The sequence below is a fragment of the Syngnathus scovelli genome, chromosome 4, assembly GCF_024217435.2.
Source record: "Syngnathus scovelli strain Florida chromosome 4, RoL_Ssco_1.2, whole genome shotgun sequence".
Classification (NCBI taxonomy): Eukaryota; Metazoa; Chordata; class Actinopteri; order Syngnathiformes; family Syngnathidae; genus Syngnathus; species Syngnathus scovelli.
This window is the reverse complement of record NC_090850.1, coordinates 3903648-3923629: the sequence shown is the minus strand read 5'-3', so window position 1 is coordinate 3923629 and position 19982 is coordinate 3903648. Positions and strand designations below refer to the sequence as shown.

At 43.6% G+C, this 19982-nt stretch overlaps 1 protein-coding gene across 2 annotated transcripts; it reads left to right on the top strand.

Annotated features, from left to right (window-relative positions):
• Positions 1-518: 518 nt before the first annotated feature.
• On the top strand, positions 519-19133 carry si:ch211-71n6.4 (para-nitrobenzyl esterase). 2 transcript variants are annotated; one of them, XR_007480733.2, is made up of 10 exons: positions 519-842; positions 5976-6246; positions 6596-7016; positions 7636-7743; positions 9540-9736; positions 10210-10409; positions 10486-10544; positions 12283-12450; positions 17479-17615; positions 17779-17907. XR_007480733.2 is itself a non-coding variant. In XM_049718591.2 (10 exons), the coding sequence occupies exons 2-10, from the start codon at positions 5983-5985 to the stop codon at positions 17919-17921; spliced, it is 1788 nt and encodes a 595-aa protein (XP_049574548.1). In that variant the 5' UTR covers positions 529-842; positions 5976-5982; the 3' UTR covers positions 17922-19133. The 2 variants fall into 2 exon arrangements, 1 of the variants encoding a protein (XP_049574548.1); XM_049718591.2 differs by having other exon boundaries at positions 529-842; positions 17388-17615; positions 17779-19133.
• Positions 19134-19982: the final 849 nt, after the last annotated feature.

Here is a 19982-nt window from a genome sequence, read left to right as displayed (position 1 = left end):
AACTGAGTTATTAATTCTATTACTGAATATAAACAACTTGTTACTGGGGAAAGTTAGTTTAAAAAAACACAACACAATACATGCACATGTTTGCCTTTAACTTAGATGAAATAGAAATGCATGTTGATATCCCCACCTTGAACATGCCAACTGTTCAGCGGTCCAGAGTCAACACTTCTGCCTCTTCTGTTTGTGTTGCGACTACTGACTGACTGGGCACGCGTGAAAAACACTGATTCTGATTGGCTACCATAACGTTGCCTTAGCCAATTGCTCAATTGCTTGTTACGTTAACCCGGAAACTCCCCACGTGCTCGCCCAACCGGCCTGCAAACTGAAGGGGGCGCTAAATCGCCATTCCCCACACAGTGAAAAACCCAGTGAAAAATCCCCTTGCGGCGCAATTTTTTGCCCCTCCCCCCGTCGTGACATAAAAAAATACTACCCATGTTGCCCATGCCAAAAAACGCTACGGCGAATACTATGTATCTATTTTAAAACGCGTACTTGTTGCCACGTGTTCTGTATCAATGCATGAAGCTTCACGAGTTTTGATTAAAATACATCTGCATCCTGGGATCGTGAACAATCTTGTAGAAGCGGAATAGCTTTTTCATAACACAGAAATTATTTTCAGTTTTATTTTAAATCAAAGTATAGGCGTTTTTTATTTCACTTTTATTTTGAAATTGTCTTCAACAACGTGTTGGGACCGTTACCGTAATGCAGAGTATGAACAAAAAGTGACAGTGGAGAATGACTTGACTTTGTCTTTTCAAGTGGAAGCTTTCCTGATACCGTTTTGGAGTTTATTTGTCTTAGAGTCGTCTTTTCAGTACATGGTAAGCAAAGAAAATGAAGATTCAAATGTATTTTCCACGAACTAATTTACGAGCTGTCTTATTGCAGAGGAAGTTGTTGTTTACGAAATGAAGCCGCGACTTGCTAAACATGGGGACATGATTTAGTTGTGTCTGTCGAGAGCTCGATCCGCGTATAGTGCAGTACTGTTTATACACTATCTGTAGGAAATTTAACTGTGTCGTTACGTCATGTATTGTTATTTGAAGAATCTGTCAATACGTATGCTTGTGCGCAAAATGAACACACATTTTTGTATGAGTTACAGATACTTCTTAATCACCTACAATACATCCGTCCTGTGTTAAGCACATTTTAGAACTTGTATATTTCGGGATTTGGTTGTATGCTTCCGTTGACGAACGCATGGGGTGGAAGTTATGAAATACGCTTAACTGTGCTGTCCAGTTACATTTAACGTTTAACACAATGCTCGTGCAATTACAATACAGCGTAATTTTGGAATCTGTTGTCAATAATCCGAAGTGATATTTCTCCATGGGTAACCATATATGTTTTTCACTTGCCAGCCCAACAGGAAATTACTTTGAATGTGCGCCACCATTTACGTTCACAAGAAGTCTTCCTGTACAATGATTTGAAGAATTTGACAGTGTGCCTAATAAACTGCTTAGTAACCTTGATTCATACAAGCAGTTTACTAGTTATCGAGTTATCATTGTTTTTTTTTTGCATTTAAAGTCTTAACCAGACAGCGAGAAGCTACTAGATGTACTTTCCGTTTACATACAAATATTCCCAAATAGTCAGATTGTATTTTTTTTTTTTATCTAAATGTTCTTAAATTACCCTGTTCGCACATTTTGACTAAATGCTAATAAACCTTTCTAGATTCATTTTTATTTTGCGCTGACTCCGAAGCTGCTCTCGGTACAGCAGGTTTTAATACTACTACTACTACTACTACTACTACTACCACCACCATACTACTACTACTACTACTACTACTACTAATAATAATAATAATAATAATAATAATAACAATAACAATAATAATAATAATAGGCGGCTCGGTGGGGCACTGGTTGGCACGTCCGCCTCACACTTAGGAGGGTGCGGTTCGATTTCACCTCTGGCCCTCCCTGTGTGGAGTTTGCATGTTCTCCCCGTGCCTGCGTGGATTTTTTACGGGCACTCCGGTTTCCTCCCACATTCCCGAAACAAAGCGGGACAGAAAATGGATGGATAGTTAATAATAATAATAATAATATTATTACAGTATTATGTATAAGTAGTATTTATTATTTAGTAGTATTTATGAATTAAGGGTTAGGCTCAGCAACAGGTGGATCCCCCACCCCCAAACTGAAAAACAACAACAAAACATGAAAGTATCACAAAAAACAGCTTTTTTATTTTTGTGTTTGTGTGTGTGTGTGTGTGTAAGGGGGGGGGGTGAGCAAAGACATGTTTAAATTGGCCTCAAAAATACATTGAGGGTCTCAGAAAGCTATTTCTGATTAAAATTTGGTGTGGTCTTTGATAGCGCACCAAAGCATGTTCAGCATTGCTTAGATGATGTCACGTCTCGTCCCCAACTGCTCCACTATGTGTCTGTTGTCTTGGTTTCTGTCTGTGTGCTCGCCCCTCCCCTCCTGTGTGCCCATGATCAATGTGATTATTCCCACCTGCCTCTCATTACCTGTCGTGTATAGAAGTCCTGTCTGCCCCTCACTCCCTGTCAGATCATTGGTTGTGGTTGTTCGGTGTTGGATTTACGTTGTGTGTTCCTGTCATGAGGTCTTTTTGGTTCCTGTTGTCGTCCGGTCTTGCTGTCGTCATATCCTGATGTCGTCTGGTTTCACGTTCCGGTCAGTCATTCATGTTATTGTGGTTATGTTGTGTCAGTTTGCCTTTTTTGAGTTCACCAATAAACCCTGGTCCAAGCTGCACTTGGTCGTCCTGCTCCATGCTCCACCCGACCGTGACAGAATGATCCGACCACCAAAACGACCAGCGCTTGGACCCCCCTCCACCACCAGCTTTCGCTGCGACGCCCGATCGTCGTCCGAGCTTGATCCAGCGCCATGGGCTCTGCGGCCGGCATCAGACTTCGCTCCCGCGACGCCAGACCCACGGCCGCCATCGGAGTGCCTCCCGGTGGCATGAGACTTGCGGCCGCCATCGGGCTCCACCCCAGCGTCGCAGGACCCGCGGGCGTCGCCAGACTTCAAGCCAGCTGCGCCGGACCTGCGATTGTCCCTGGCCCCGCTCCCTCTGCTGCGGCGTGTGGTGGCTCTTGCCGCTGCGCACTGCTCCGCTTTCCGAATGCCGCTGTTCGCGGTCCAGACTTCCAAACGCCGCCGATTGCGGCTCTGACTTCTCGAATGCCGCTGATTTGCGGTAATGACTCTGAGTGCCGCCGATTGCGGCAATGACTCCGCGAATGCCACAATTGCGGCAATGACTCCGCGAATGCCGCGATTGCGGTCCTGACTCCCCCGAATGCCACCGATCGCGGTACGGACTTTCAGAGTTGCCGCCGATCGCGGTACAGACTTCCAGAGTCGCCGCCAATTGCCGTACGGACTTCCAGAGTTGCCGCCGATCGCGGCACAGACTTCCAGAGGCGCCGCCAATTGCCGTACGGACTTCCAGAGTCGCCATCCGAGTGCATTTTATGTTTGGGTTGCTGCCCGAGTGCGGTTCATGTTTGTGTTGCCGCAGATTGCGGTTCATGTTAGGGTTGCCGCCTGAGTGCGGTTCAGGTTAGGGTTGCCGCCCGAGTGCGGTTCAGGTTATGGTTGCCGCCCGAGTGCGGTTCAGGTTAGGGTTGCCACCCGAGTGCAGTTCATGTTCCCCAAGTTGCTGCTGATTGCGGTTCAGGTCCCCAGTGTGTACCGCGAGTGTGGCCCTGGGCCCCTGAACGCCGCCAAGTGCAGTTCTGTTCCCTAAGTCGCCGCCCGAGCGCGGTTCGGTTCCCCAAGTCGCCGCCCGAGCGCGGTTCGGTTCCCCAAGTCGCCGCCCGAGTGCGGTTCGGTTCCCCAAGTTGTTTTTTTTTTTTTTTTTGGGGATGTCGGAAGCCGTCCCTTGTGGGGGGGGTTCTGTCACGTCTCGTCCCCAACTGCTCCACTATGTGTCTGTTGTCTTGGTTTCTGTCTGTGTGCTCGCCCCTCCCCTCCTGTGTGCCCATGATCAGTGTGATTATTCCCACCTGCCTCTCGTTACCTGTCGTGTATAGAAGTCCTGTCTGCCCCTCACTCCCTGTCAGATCATTGGTTGTGGTTGTTCGGTGTTGGATTTACGTTGTGTGGTCCTGTCATGAGGTCTTTTTGGTTCCTGTTGTCGTCCGGTCTTGCTGTCGTCATGTCCTGATGTCGTCTGGTTTCACGTCCCGGTCAGTCATTCATGTTATTGTGGTTACGTCGTGTCAGTTTGCCTTTTTTGAGTTCACCAATAAACCCTGGTCCAAGCTGCACTTGGTCGTCCTGCTCCATGCTCCACCTGACAGATGACATGGAAACAGAGGAGGGTCAGAGCCACCTCTCCTAAACTAAGTACTGTAGTTAGCAATTGTAAAGTAAATCTAGACTGCCCTATTGGGGAACTGAGGTGCATGGTAGTTGCCTGACTAACAATTTCTGGATATAGGAAACTAAACCCTTCTATTCAGCTAGTCATCAATTTTCTCTGACATTTCTTCCAAATGTGCAATGAATCTATTATTTAACTGGTTATTTTATCACAAACAATATATTTAGGTTGAATTACCTGACATGTTTCGGCTTGTACTTCCGCCTTCATCAGAGTGTCACTGGTGTAGTTGTGACGCGTCTTTATCAGCTGATGCATGAAGGCGTGGGTCACCTGTCAGATTTGACAGGTAAGTCACGCCCTCTGCTGTCCGTTCACCCCTCCAGAATGCTGCTCCAGGTGGTAGAGAGCATGAAAGCTCCCTCGTCCCTGTTGATGGTCCTGGGGCCCCGCTTGCGCATCTCGATGGCTTCCCTGATCCAATGCTGATGTTTGTTTTCTTCGTTGCGGATGACTGGCCTTTTCCCAGTCCATGATGTGATTTTCTATTTTGCAGTGGTCGGTAATGGCTGACTTATAGTGTTCCTGTTCTGCTTGTTGTTTTACTGCTCTTGTTTGTCTTGTTGCTGTCTCCTTCTCACACTCCTTCTTGTTTTCTTGTGATGAAGTTCCTCCCTGTCTCCCCGATGTATGATTTATTGCACGATTTGCTTGGGATCTCGTATATGGAGTTGCATTTATTTTACAGGTGAATTCTGTCCTTTGGGTGAACCAGTATCTGACGGAGTGTTGTGTGTGGTTTGATAAGTGTGTTTATGTTGTATATTTTCATGGCTCTTTTGATGCGTTCCGTAATCCCTCTCACGTACGGCAATGTCACCATTCCACTGTGTTCTTGTTTAATTTGTTTATTTTTTTTCTCCCCCTGTGTTGTTGTTTTTTTTTTTTTTTTACCTGTCCTGCACCTTTAGTTATTGCCCATTGTGGATACTGACATCTTTTGAGTGCGTGTTGTATGTATTTTTCTTCCTGTGTTCTGTCCTCGGGGTCCATGATTATTGTTGTGTGTTCGTATAGTGTTCTGACTACAGAGAGTTTATGTATAGTGGGGTGTTCAGATGTCCAGATGAGGTATTTGTTGGTGTGTATGGGTTTTCTGTGTACTTATATTTTTATGTCTCCGTTGTCTGTGTGGTGTATGTTGATGTCGAGAAAGGCTATGGATCGATCTGTTTCCTCTTCATGAGTGAATTTGATGTTACCGGTGGTGTCTATGGTGTTGAGATGGTCTGTGAGGTGTTGTGTATGTCCTGTTTTTACTTTTTCTAGAATGTCATCTACGTAGCGTCTCCATAATGTGGGTTTGTATGTGTCCGGGGCTGTTAAGAGTGTTTTTTGTTCCAAGTCCTCCATGAAAAAACTGCACATGATGGCAGACAGTGGGTCTCCCATGGGGAATGAATCTGCTATGGCAAAACAATTTAAGGGTGTATCCTGTATTACTGAATCTCAGACATTAGTGCACAATGACCTTTCCTTGACCTTTATCAGGCCATTGTAAGCCATGTCACCTGGCATGCAACATGTTGTACACTTGTGTTTTCTATGTCTCATGGTAGATTGAAGATGAGCGAGGACGCGTTTGAGGTCCCGGAAAGGACAGAGTACCACTACTTGGTGCAGGAGGAAGATGAAGAGGAGGTGCGATATGTTCAGCACAGACACTACATCAGCCCCTTCCTGGTGCTTTCTAGACGCTGCATTTTGCTCATCTGCCTTGGGGTACTTGCTCTCCTCTTTCTGGCCACTTACTTGGGCTATGTAGCCCAGACACTTCCTCCTGGACTTGTCCAAGTGACCACTGACGGCGGCAAATACAGAGGAAGACATGTAAGTGTCTATTGTTTGGTGCAAATTGTTTTTTCTATTAATTTCTTATAAAAATCTGCGTAGTGTAGTAGTGAAGCCACAATAGGTGAAGCACAAACTGGCAAGGGATTACTGTAATGCTTTGCGTTAGACTTGCACTGGGAAAGAAGGGTCCTTATTATTTACTTTACATTTCTCTAGGTTAATGCTAGTACGCTTGAAAAAAATAATCAGAATTTCCATCCTTAAAATGTAATTGATGAACAACGTAAAGGTAGCCGTAGCAGGCGTGCTCTATCAGATTATGTTAAAAAATACTGTTTTGACGCCTTCAATTTGCAATGACAAAAATTTAATTCTCATTTTTCAGAATGATGGGGCCTACTCCTTTAAAGGCATGTCATATGCTGCTCCACCAGTTGGTAACCTGCGTTGGGCACCACCTGCCGAGCCAGTATGTAGGCCTGGTGTCACTGATGCTAGTCGTTTCCGTAGCATGTGTCCTCAAGTCCAACCGCTGTCAAGTTCAGGCAAGGTAATGGGCCAAGAGGACTGCCTTTTCATTAATGTGTGGACACCAACGCTCAAGGCCGACTCAAAGCTGCCCGTCATGGTCTGGATCCATGGAGGCCTATTACACATGTTCAGTGGTGGTGAGCAAGCCTACTCACCCACGGAGAAGCTTGCAGCAGAAACTGGGATTGTCTATGTCAGCTTCAACTATAGACTTAATGCATTTGGCTTCATGGCATTGGAGATACTTAGGGATGGTTCTCACAAAAACACTTCAGGTCAGTTGTATTGTTGTTGTTTTTTAAAGCATGGGTTTCTTACTCAGATCAGTTTATCAGCTATGTCTTGTCAAGACTTTCAGTCTCGTGTTGGATCACTATTTTACATTGTGTTGGATTAAAAATGTTCAAAGGTTTGGGGTCAGAAATGTCCTTATTTTTTAAATTAAATCGCTAGTTTTTCAATGAACATAACAATAAGCTCATCAGGAATACTCTATACATTGTTAATATAGTAAATGACTATTCTCGCTGCAAACGTCTGAGTTTTTAATGCAATATCTACGTAGGTGTATAAAGGCCCATTTCCAGCAACCATCTCTCCAGCGTTTTAATGATCTATAGTGTTTTCTAATTGTGTGTAATTGTGAAGGCTAATGGATCATTAGAAGATCTTTGAAAACTCTTGTGCCATTCCGTTAGTTTTCATGGAAAACACTAAATTGCCTGTGTGACCCTAAACTTTTGAACAGTATTGTAAATATACACTCATGTTAAGTGTTGACTGAGAACTTGATGTCTAATCCACTCCCGGTTTGAAAGGAGTACATCTGGTTAATGGGTCTGTTTCTGACTTGAAAAATGGGACAATGGAAAGAATCCTCCTCTTCCTCAATAGGGAATTATGGCTTCATGGACCAGATTTCTGCATTAAAATGGGTACAAAGAAACATCCACGTTTTTGGAGGTGATCCTGGAAAAGTTACCATATTTGGCCAGAGTTCAGGTAAGGAAACAATGGATTGTTTTTTTACCATGCCAATCTTATTGACTGTACCTTGAAAATATTTTCACCTTTCTTGATTTCACCCCCCCTTCCACATTTATCCTACTTACTGTATATATATATATATCACACTTAAAAGTTTTTGCTCATCAGGCCAATTTTAATGTCTCACAAAGAAATGCATTTTCTAAAGGATTATTTAATTTATTAAAGTGTACTCATGAAGATCCCACATTGAGGTCTTGCTTTGGAAAGGGAGCAATAATGTAATACTTGGTCAATATCTGGGGTCACCATATATCTGTCTGGTCTTTGCTTTAGCTCTGCCTTTAATGGACGGTGCCATGTTGGGTGACACCATATTGTTGACATCTTTCACCCACCACCTGCTATTAAGTGGATAGCCAGATTTCCTGCCTATGAATGGAAATCGTTTTTTTCCCCCACTATGCGACTAATATTTTCACAAGATGACTTAACGATTTGGTGAATGATTCTTTTGAATGATTCTTTTGAACGATTCTTTTGAACGATTCTTTTGAGTGAACTGATTCTAAAGATTCAGCTCCTGGTTGGCAGCCGGCTGCCCCGCCTCTTTTGCTAGTCCTCATTCAGCACATTGCTCACAGGCATGCCCCGCTCTATCAACGTGTATTTAAACGCTGTATATATAAGTGAAATAGCGAATCCGTAATAGGTGAAGCGCGAAGTGGTGAGGGATCACTGTACTCATAAATTTGATAGGGAATGCAGTTCATATTATTTTTTCCAATATGCATTATTTTAGGCATTAGGCATTAGGCATTATTCTATACCAGGATTATTGCAAATCCGGAGGTGTGTTTGGAACAGAGGTTGTCTGAGTTGCAGCCTCTGATTGTCATGTGCAATGAAACGATAGCCTATTAGGAATGACCTGAAGGTTGCGCTGTTGTCAGAATTCACACTTGTCTTCCAAGTCATTCACCCCTATATACAGAATTTAGTCTTTTATCTAGTTAATAGATAAAAAAAACAATATTTTCTACAAATCTGGCTGCACCATGGTTTCCCTTACAGGTCAGCGTAGTCAACAGGCCGAATTTCTACCCCCCCAAAGTATCTACTATAAGAAAGCAAAAACAAACAAACAAAACAAACAACAGTTTATATGATCATGTCTAGTGTCTCTCACATTTTCAAAATGGATGTTAATTATATTTGTGTACCAGGCTTTAATGATCAGTATTCAGGCTGCATGAAAATTCATACCTTTAATTTTTTATACTTAAGGTAATATAGATGTAATAAAATGAAGTTACGGGCTGCTCAGTGGCGCACTGGGTAGCGCGTCCGCCTCACAGTTAGGAGGGTGAGGGTTCAATTCCACCTCCAGCTCTCCCCGTGTGGAGTTTGCATGTTCTCCCAGTGTCCGCGTGGGTTTTCTCCGGGCACTCCGGTCTCCTCTCGCATCTCAAAAACATGCTTGGTAGGCCAATTGAGCGCTCCAAATTGCCCCTAGGTGTGAGTGCGAGTGCGGATGGTTGTTCGTCTCTGTGTGCCCTGCGATTGGCTGGCAACCAGTTCAGGGTGTCCCCCGCCTACTGCCAGATGACGGCTGGGATATGCTCCAGCACGCCCGCGACCCCTGTGGGGACAGAGCCGTACAGAAAATGGATGAATGAAAATGAAGTTACTGTCCTTACTTATGGCATCATCTTAAATAAACCCGCTGTTACATGTTTTGTTGCTATTTTATAAATTACACTCATAAAAGTTTACTCAACTATGACTTCTTTTAATGACTTCTCTGTAAGGTGGAACCTCTGTATGGACCCTGATGATGTCGCCTCTCGCAAAGGATCTCTTCCATGCGGCAGTAGATATGAGTGGGTCGTATGTATACAATGCCACTCTGGAACAGGCTGAGTCGGACAATCTGATCTTCCTGAACAACACAGGCTGCAAGGACATTTTATGCCTTAGAAATCTCTCCATTAATCAAATATTGCAGGTAAAAATTTTGAGTTTCCTCAATTTAACTAACAACTGACAAAATATCAGTAGGAAATTATTATTATTATTATTTATTATTGTTGTTGTTGTTGTTGTTACGCCTCTACAACATTGCGTGGACATCGAGGACAGTACCTCTGGATTGGCAGACTGGGGTGGTGGTCCCCCTTCTTATAAAGGGGGACCGGAGAGTGTGTTCCAACTACAGAGGAATCTCACCCCCCACCCCTTCTTTGTTTTAAGTACTGTATTTGAATTTATAAAACAAGATCAACACAGTGTATACCCATGACTGAACATATTGTATGTGTATGTAAACAGTCTTTCATTAGGCAATACTTTTGGACTGAATTTCAAATAGTAAAAAATTATGTACTAGCGTTAAGCAACAAGTTAAATGATAATCTTTTAAAATAGCACTCTAAAAAAAGAAATATATTGCTCATGATGTATTACTCATGATTTTGACAGGCTATCCCATGGCAGCAATACCCTTCTTGGGCTGCAGATAAGCTGGTTGATCTTCCGACCAGGGGGCTGTTCTTTGGCCCTGTTGCAGTAGTGGATGGGTATGTCCTCGAAGCGTCACCCTTTGCGATATGGGAAAAGAAAGGAGCTTATAATGATGTTCCTTTTGTCATTGGGACAACAGAGCAGGAAGTGGACTTCAGGTGAAGTTTGACCTTGTTCAGGTTTTTCTTTTATAGTTTTGTTGTAACTGTAATAAAGCTGCTGTTTTCTCTGCAGTCCAGCACCTGAAAATATCTCCATGTGGACCTGGGGGGACTACAAGTGGTTTGTGATAGGTAACAACATACTCGTCATTCAAAGGTCTGAGAAATACTTTGTTGGCCAATTTTTTTTGAGAGCTGCCACTGTCTGAAAAGTTTTGGGCAGAATTTGGTCCTACTGTTACATCACAGCCAAGCTAATTAAGGGTGTATTCAGATCTGACTGTTTGGTCCACTTTAAACGAACCAGGGTTCGATTGTAACGCTGGTCCAGACCTTTTGTGCAGGTGTGAATACAGTCAAACGATTCCTGGTGCGGATTAAAGAAATGGATCCACTTTTTAAAGTGGTCTCGGTTCGCTTCCAAACGAACTCAGATGTCAATACAAAGAGCGTAGATCCGAACCAACAGCACAAATATCCAAAGCAGCAATGCAGCGCAGAGGATTCGCATGGTTTCCTCCATTTCTGGGTCTGTGCTCTGTGTGCTGCCCTGGTCATTGCTGTCCAATGGGAGCACAGATCATCACAAGCATGGGTGTGTTTGCAAAATATACTTCACTTGCAAAATGTACAGTCTGAATAGAAACCGCACCAAACGAAAAGAATTAAGTCCGCTTTCGGTCCGGACCAAACAAAACAAGCGGACTAAAGGACTTTTCTTGTCTGAATACACCCTTAAATAGTACTAGCCTCACACCTTGGTTTTCCCCTCACAAATTGGACAAATAACAGCCATTTTGTTGCAAAAAGCACCCAGATTACATGGAGCCACGGCTGTAAAAAGTTGATAATGTTGGATAAATCAACCATGAAAATATGTTTACACAAAAATTTTGGCCCCAAGCTTCCTCGACACTGTGTTAAGTGTCATACATGAGTATGTACATCATGTGACTAATGCATTGTGTTGCGCAGCACTTTTGCCTTCCATCTTTTAGGGGACACTGAGCTTTCCTTGTAGTTTCTGAGCAATCGCTACTGAATTAAATGCATCATCTAGTCATCTAGGTCCCTTTGTCCTAGCAGGCACGGTGTCCATTGTTGCGTTGTTTTTTGTTGCGCAGAGGAAAAACGGCGGCCGGAATTGGCCATAAAATGTGGTGTCGTAGCTGGTGGTCCGCTACTTAACATCAAAGTTTAATTTTAGTCCAGCCTCCAATTTCTTTCCGCAGTGTCATTTCCCTGTTTTTCTTTTCTTAATTAATAATGGGCTACTAATTGAGGCTTGTTTGTGACACCTTTTAGCGAAATGTAATTTTTAAATGACACCAAGCGAAAGAAAAAGATATCCTGTCACCCAGTCCTAGTCACGTTTCAAACTGCCGTGAGAGAAAGGTTGGCAATAAGAACAGCCAACTTCAAAGGAAACTGGAGACAGAATGTTTTCTTGTTGTGCACAACCCGACATGTCTTGAATGCTGACTAAAACTGCTCTGAACAGGGCTAATTAAAAAGTATGATTACTATGATGTAATTCTTGAGTTTTAGGATATTTTGTCCAAAGTATGTTATAGATTATTTTATTAAGGCACCTAGAAACCTTTATTTTGTAGGAAAGAAAAGCTTAATAGGTCTCTTATACAACGGTCAGCGTGTTTTTTAATTCCAAATTTTGCACACTGTCATTTCTGAAATGTATGTTTTTTTGTTTTTTTTATAAAACAATTGTCTTTTACAATATGTGTTGACTGCTTTTTATGCTAGTGCCTCACGGTGAATAGAATCTCGAACAGAGTTGGAAACGATCAGAAATGTGTTTAAAGTCAGTATGTTATTTTTATATATGTGTCCTGTACTTGTCTCCTTTCAGAAAAACTCAAGTCATTTAGTAAGAATCTTACCAAAGCAGCATTAGAGCTTTATCCTTCCTCCGACCCTTGCCCCACCACAGACCGCTGTCCTGAGAGAGCATACACGACTATGGTTTCTGACATTAGAGTGACATGTCCCAACAATGATCTAGCCCACAGGGCTGCAGGTAAATTATATTCTCAATCATTAAATCATGAATAAATTTGTCCTGATAGATTGCAAAAAACATTTGCAGTCAGAATCCAATTTTGTTTCCTAGATCTGTACAATTAAAATTATGAAAATACTTGATGCAATTGTATACAAGGACAAGGAATAGGCACAAATGGTGAGGTCAGCTAACATGCAGAAAATGGCTTGTTTGATAGATCATGAGCTGTATCATGCTATTTTAAGCTTCCCATGATTATGCTACCGTTCAAAGGTTTGGGGTCACTCTGACAATTTAGTGTTTTCTATGAAAACTAACAAACGCAAGGGTTTTTCTAATCATCCATTAGCCTTCTAACACAATTAGAAAACACAATGGACCATTAGAACACTGGAGGGATGGTTGCTGGAAATGAGCCTTTATGCACATATGTAGATATTGCATTAAAAACCAGACGTTTGCACCTAGAATAGTCATTTACCACATCAACAAAGTATAGAGTGCATTCCTGATTACCGTATTTCCCGGACTATTAGTCGATCTGGAGTGCAACTGGCACCATAATGCATAATAAAGAAGAAAAAAACATATATAAGTCACACCGGAGAACAAGTCGCATTTTTGGGAGAACTTTATTTGATAAAATCCAACACCAAGAACAGACAGACTATACGGTATACTATACGGTATGCTAACGTTACATAAACACAAACGAGGAATTGACAACATGCCTGACGTAATATATTAACAGTTATTCAAATAACTATAACATAAATAACACGTTTATCAAATCATCCGTGTCACTCCAAATCATTAAATCCATCAAAATCTTCGTCCTTTGTGTAAACAACGCCGCTGCTGACTCCGGTGCATGTGGTCCTGACGTCGGACACGTCGTCAGTTGCGGTTCCAGTTATTCCACAGGCCAATATAACTATATATAAACTATATATCGGATAACTATAACATAAATAGCAGTTTTATCGAACCATCCGTGTCACTCCAAATCATTAGATCCATCGAAATCTTCGTCCTTTGTGTAAACAACGCAGCTGCTGGCTCCAGAAGTGCATGCGGCGCTGACGTCGGACACGTCGTCAGTTCAAGATTCAAGAGTTTTTTATTCGCCATGTTTGAGCGTGCTAATCAAGGAATTTGACTTCGGTAAATCACAGCCTCTGTTCAACATTTGGGTGACTAACAACAACACTCAGGACATGTGAGAAATGGAATATATTCTCAAACATCCCCTGATCTTAAACTCCCAAGAGGGCAAGGAAAAACTCAAAACTCCAGCTAGGGGAAATGAGAAACCTTGAGAAGAGACCACAGATGGGAGGGTCCCTCTTCTAGGATGACCAGGCTGCAATGGATGCAGAGAGGACACATAGTACAAACAGTGTAGACAAAAAAGGTGTGGAGAGCAGGATGTTATTGCACAGTAATGACTCTGAGACTCTAAGAGTGGTGTGAGTTCATCAGAGCAACAGCCTGGTGGAAGAAGCTGTCTCTGTGTCTGCTGGTTTTAGTGTACAGAGCTCTATAACGCCGTCCGGAGGGGAGTAGTTCAAACAGACTGCAACCTGGGTGAGTAGGGTCTGTTGAGATGTTACTTGCACGTTTCCTGGTCCTGGACTGGTACAAGTCTTGGATAGATGGGAGGTTGATTCCAATTATCTTTTCTGCAGTCCTTATTGTCCATTGCAGTCTGTGCTTGTCTTGTTTGGAGGCCGATCCAAACCAGACAGTGATGGAGGTGCAGAGGACAGACTGGATGATGGCAGTGTAGAAGGTCTTCAGCAGCTCCCGCGGCAGGTTGAACTTCTTGAGCTGTCTCAGGAAGTACAGCCTCTGCTGGGCCTTCTTCCGGACAGAGTCTATGTGGCCGGTCCATTTCAGGTCCCGAGAGATTGTGGTTCCCAGGAACTTGAAGGTGTCTGTTGAGAGAATAGTATTACTGCGGATAGTGAGGGGTGAAAGTGGTGAAGGGCCTCGCCTGAAGTCCACTGTCATCTCCACGGTCTTGAGCGGGTTCAGTTCCAGGTGGTTTTGGCTGCACCAGTGGACCAGCCGCTCCACCTCCTGTCTGTACGCAGTCTCATCACCGTTCTGGATCAGTCCGATGAGAGTGGTGTCGTCTGCATACTTCAGGAGCTTCACAGAAGAGTCACCTGCGGAGAAATCATGGATGTAGAGGGAGAAGAGCAGTGGGGAGAGGACGCACCCCTGAGGGGCTCCAGTATTGGTGGTCCGGGTCTCAGATGTGATGCTCCCCAGCCTCACACGCTGTCTCCTGTTGGTCAGGAAGCTGGTGATCCACTGACAGGTGGAGGCAGTCACCGCGAGCTGGATGAGCTTCTGTTGGAGGATGTCAGGAGCGATGGTGTTGAACGCCGAGCTGAAGTCCACAAACAGGATCCTGGTGTACGTTCCTGGGGTGTCCAGGTGTTTCAGGATGTAGTGCAGTCCCATGTTGACCGCATCATCCAACGACCTGTTTGCCCGGTAGGCAAACTGGAGGGGGTCCAGCAGGGGGCCCGTGACATCCTTCAGGTGGTTCAGCACTAACCTCTCGAAAGATTTCATGACCACAGATGTCAGTGCAACAGGTCTATAGTCATTCAGACCTGTGATGGCGGGCTTCTTGGCCACTGGAACGATGGTGGAGCTCTTGAAGCACGAGGGCACCTCACACAGCTCCAGGGAACGATTGAAGATCCGTGCAAAGGTGGGCGCCAGCTGTTCAGCGCAGACTTTCAAGCAGGAAGGCGACACGCCGTCTGGGCCCGGTGCCTTCCTGATCGTTTGTCTCCGGAACATCTGGTGCACTTCCTCCTCGCGGATCTGGAGTGCGGGCGCGGCCTCTGCAAGAGAGAGAGTCGGTGACCACGGTGATGGAGGTGTGGACAGAGCAGTTGTGGGGGGAGGTGAGTATGTAGATTGTGCTGCAGGAGGTCCCGTTGTGTGGGAGGACCGATCAAACCTGCAGTAGAACCTGTTTAGCTGGTTAGCAAGCCTTGGGCTCTCCACAGGACGGGGGGTTCGTTTCTTGAAGCCCGTGATGCTCTGCAGACCTTTCCACACTGTTGAGGGATCAGGATTGGCAGAGAGGTGTCTCTCCAGGCTCTCCCCGTAACACCTCCTGGCTTTCCTGACCTCTCGGTTCAGTGTGTTTCTGGTCTGCTTGAACAGGTCCCGGTCACCGCTTCTGTAGGCCTCCTCCTTGACTTTGCGCAGCCTCCTGAGGTTCGGTGTAAACCAAGGTTTGTCGTTGTTGTACGTGCAGAAGTTCTTAGTCTGCACACACAGATCCTCACAAAAAAACTGATGTATGATGTGACAGTGTCAGTGAGTCCATGCAGGTCTGAAGTTGCAGCTTCAAAAACTCTCCAATCGGTGCAGTCAAAGCAGGCTTGGAGGTCCTGCCTTGACTACACTGTCCACTTCCTTACAGTCCTCAGTTGTGGTTCCATTTATTCCACAGGACAATATAACTATACAGTGGAGCCTCAGTTTTCGAACACAATCCGTTCCAGAAGGCTGTTCGAGAAGTGAATCATTCGAATTCCCAATCATATTTTCCCATTACAAATAATGGAAAAAAGATTAATCCGTTCCAAGCCAAAAAAGACCCCCGCCTTTTTAAGCATTTTTTCATTTGCGCATATTTGTCCAATCGCGCAATTGTAGCACACCGCCGAACGCGCAACCGTAGCGCGTCGCCGACCACGCAACTGCACCGCGCTGGTTGCATTATTGTGACAGAGCCGTCGCTGAAATTTAGAAAATATTTTTAAAGTCCTGCTGTACTTTCCAAAATTTAAGTGGACATCAGTGCGCAAGGAGCTTTATTTTGTCCGATCACGCAACTGCAGCTCACCGCCGAACGCGCAACAGTTGCGCGCCGGCAACAGCGCAACTGCACCGCGCTGGCCGCATTATTGTGACAGAGCGGTCGCTAAAATTTAGAAAATATTTTTAAAGTCCTAATGTACTTTCCAAAATTTAAATGGACCTCAATGCGCGGGGAGCTTAACTTGGTCCGATCGCGCAACTGCAGCGCGCCGGGCGCTCAGTGTCGCATTGCTTTAGGAGCGTCTTTGTGTTTTAGGATGGCTTTACTGCTCCCACTTGCTTCCTTTGGAGGCATGATTAGAGTTGATGCCATCCTCAGAGTAACGTTAACGTAATAATGAACGGAGTCAGTTGGCATGCGGGTCCTCTCGGCTCACCTCGCGAGGTTCGACAACCGAATTTCGTCCGACATCCAAAGCAAAAAAATCTCGAATTTTTTGTTTGAATACCGATTTGTTCGAGAACCGGGATGTTCGAAAACCAAGGCTCTACTGTATTGCAATTTCTAGATTTAGAGGAATGCATAGAATAGGTCTGAAAATGGTTGTTTGTTGATTCCACCACAAATACCTTGATGCAGCAGTATTTATCAAGAATTTATCTATAGAAACATAATTTTAAACTTGGAATTCCACCAAGTATTCATTGTGACAAAGTATAATCATAAAGCCTGCCACAAAAATGGACACAAATTAATTTTTGTGCCAGCGCAAATCTCTTCTAAAAAAAATACTGTATTTTAAAAACACTCCACCACTCTTTTGTGTGTGTGTGTGTGTGTGTGTGTGTGTGTGTGTGTGTGTGTGTGTGTGTGTGTGTGTGTGTGTGTGTGTGTGTGTGTGTGTGTGTGTGTGTGTGTGTGTGTGTGTGTGTGTGTGTGTGCGTGTGTGTGTGCGTGTGTGTGTGTGTGCACGTGTGTGTGTGAGTGTGTTTGCTCAATAAGCAGCTATTCACCGAATTATATAATTTACCATTATCACATGTACTCTGCAAAAATTATTTTTGAGGGGTTGGTGTATCATTTAAAATCTGTGGAGTATGTTTGGTGTAGGATTCCTGCATCATACTGCCTGTTAATTTAACTTTTGTTTCTGCAGCTGCCCTTCAGAGTCCTGTTTATCGTTATGTGGTGACATACACACCTTCTGGAGCAGTCAACACAACTATTCCTCTGCTTCCGTTTCATAGCCGCTTCTCTTTCCACTGCTTGGATGTCATTGCTTTCTTTGGGGGACTGGAGTTAGTTTTGGGAAAACCACTCTCTGAGCAGGACAAGAGTTTCCAAGATCTTGTAACACAACATCTTGTGAACTTCGCCAAAACAGGTAACAGTGTATTCAGTTCTTGTGTCAATGTCAAATGACTAAGGACACAATAAAAAACTTTTATGGAGTTTTGTGGAAATAGGGATTTAGAAACTAACTGTAGATAACACTGGATGTATTGTTTCATAATGAGTGAGAATGTTAAAATGCCTGTCTCTTTCAGGTAAAATGGCTGATGAGTGGTCAGCTTACCCAGGAGTCACTGCCCTCCTATCCAGCAAGCTTTCAGTTGTCAACGAGTATTCAGCTGCACGCTGTCGCTTGTGGAAAAAGAATGGCCTGTATGCCTATGCGTGGATAAACTGATCATACAGAGACATTTGAAAAGTTGTTCAGCTGTCTTTTGCTTAGTTGCTGTGAAGGGAATATATTCTATTTGAGTTACACATAAGCCAAGTTAAAAATTTTATTTTATTTTACCAGCAGCCAGTCACTGTTGATTACACATTCTCCAAAGTGAGTCTTAGATGTGTCAAAATTAATCGATTAATCATCAACAAACCAGTTATCAAACTAACCGCCTCATTATTTTAATCATGGAGTAAATGTTTCTAGCCATTTTTTTAACTAAAGAGTGTCCAAATCTTCTGATTTCAGGCACTCAAGAAGTCAATTATCTGAAATATCTAGTCCTTCGTGAAAGCAGACTGCTATATCTGTTGTGTTTCATCAAAATAAGTCACTTGCAAGCATCTGCTTTTCCTTTGGAAAGCAGACCATCAATTTATGTGTGATATTGCTTTACTGTTGTTGTTTTTATCACTATAAATACCAGAAATAACAGAAATAATTGGTTAACAAATGTTTTTAAAACATTTTAATGAAAATAATATTGGATAAGATTATTTGATTAATCAATGAAATAATCGGTAAAATAAGCAATTTGAAAAATATTAAACAATGACAGCCCTAGTCAGCCTTTTTCCCAAGACTCAAAACATTTTATTCATGTCTAGACGTTTCAATTAATTCATTTTGTCCAGCACACAAACTAAATGGTGGATAAATTTAAAACACTTTAGTTATTAAATTTGTAAAATTCATTTGTGGGGAATCCTGTATATTTGACATGCGTGAAACAACTAAACTCTACATGAGCAAGTATTTGGCAATGGAGGTAAGCAAAATGTCCCTCTATGGACGTTGAGTATTTTTTTTGTCAGTATTTTAAAGGTCAGTGCCTTATCGCCAAACTCGAATGTTATACAGAGCATGCAGTTGACTATTTTTTTTGGACCGTGTATTATCACTGCTTCACCAAGCATTATTTGACACGTGCAGACATATCGCCAAATACTACCAAGTTCCAATTATGTTTTTATTTCACCTTTAAAGAAATAGATGACACGACATAACACACTGTTTGCACTACTTATTCACCTTGTTCATTGGCTATGGATATTTGCACTTTCCTGTGAATAGACACTGTTGTACATGTATTGAAGTATATTTGCATAAATGAGTGAAAAGAAAGTTTGCGATGAAGCTGTTATTACCAAATAAAATTATTTCAGAGTGTGCTGTATTTATCTTCTTGGCAACATGTATTGAATTAAATCTTATTTTCAGTTCACTGACAAGTGTTAATGCAGTTTGTTTGAAAATGGGGTGGCATGGTGGTAAACTGGTTATCATGTCTGTCTCACAGTGCAGAGGTTGTGGGTTCGATTCCGGCTACAGCCTTCCTGTGTTCTCTCCATGGCTGCGTGGATTTTCTCCAAGCACTCCGGTTTCTTCCCACATTATAAAAACATGAATGGTAGGCCGATTGACCACTTCATCGACCAATTAAAAAGACAAGATGAAAAAATAGTCAAAAGGCCAGGAACATCACCAGGTAGCTCCTTAGCACTTTCCTCAAAACACTGGTCGTATTCATTCTTTTTTTAGTCGCACACCTTCATTTGATCTGCAATAATGACTTAATCCATCCATCCATCCATCTTCTTCCGCTTATCCGGGGTCGGGTCGCGGGGGCAGCAGCTTTAGGAGGGACTCCCAGACTTCCCTCTCCCCAGCCACTTCATCCAGCTCATCCCGGGGGATCCCAAGGCGTTCCCAGGCCAGCTGAGAGACATAGTCTCTCCAGCGCGTCCTGGGTCGTCCCCGGGGTCTCCTACCGGTGGGACATGCCCGGAACACCTCCCCAGGGAGGCGTCCAGGAGGCATCCTGATAAGATGCCCGAGCCACCTCATCTGGCTCCTCTCAACGTGGAGGAGTAGCGACTCTACTCCGAGTCTCTCCCGGATGACCGAGCTTCTCACCCTATCTCTAAGGGAGAGCCCTGACATACTGCGGAGAAAACTCATTTCGGCCGCTTGTATCCGAGATCTCGTTCTTTTGGTCACGACCCATAGCTCGTGACC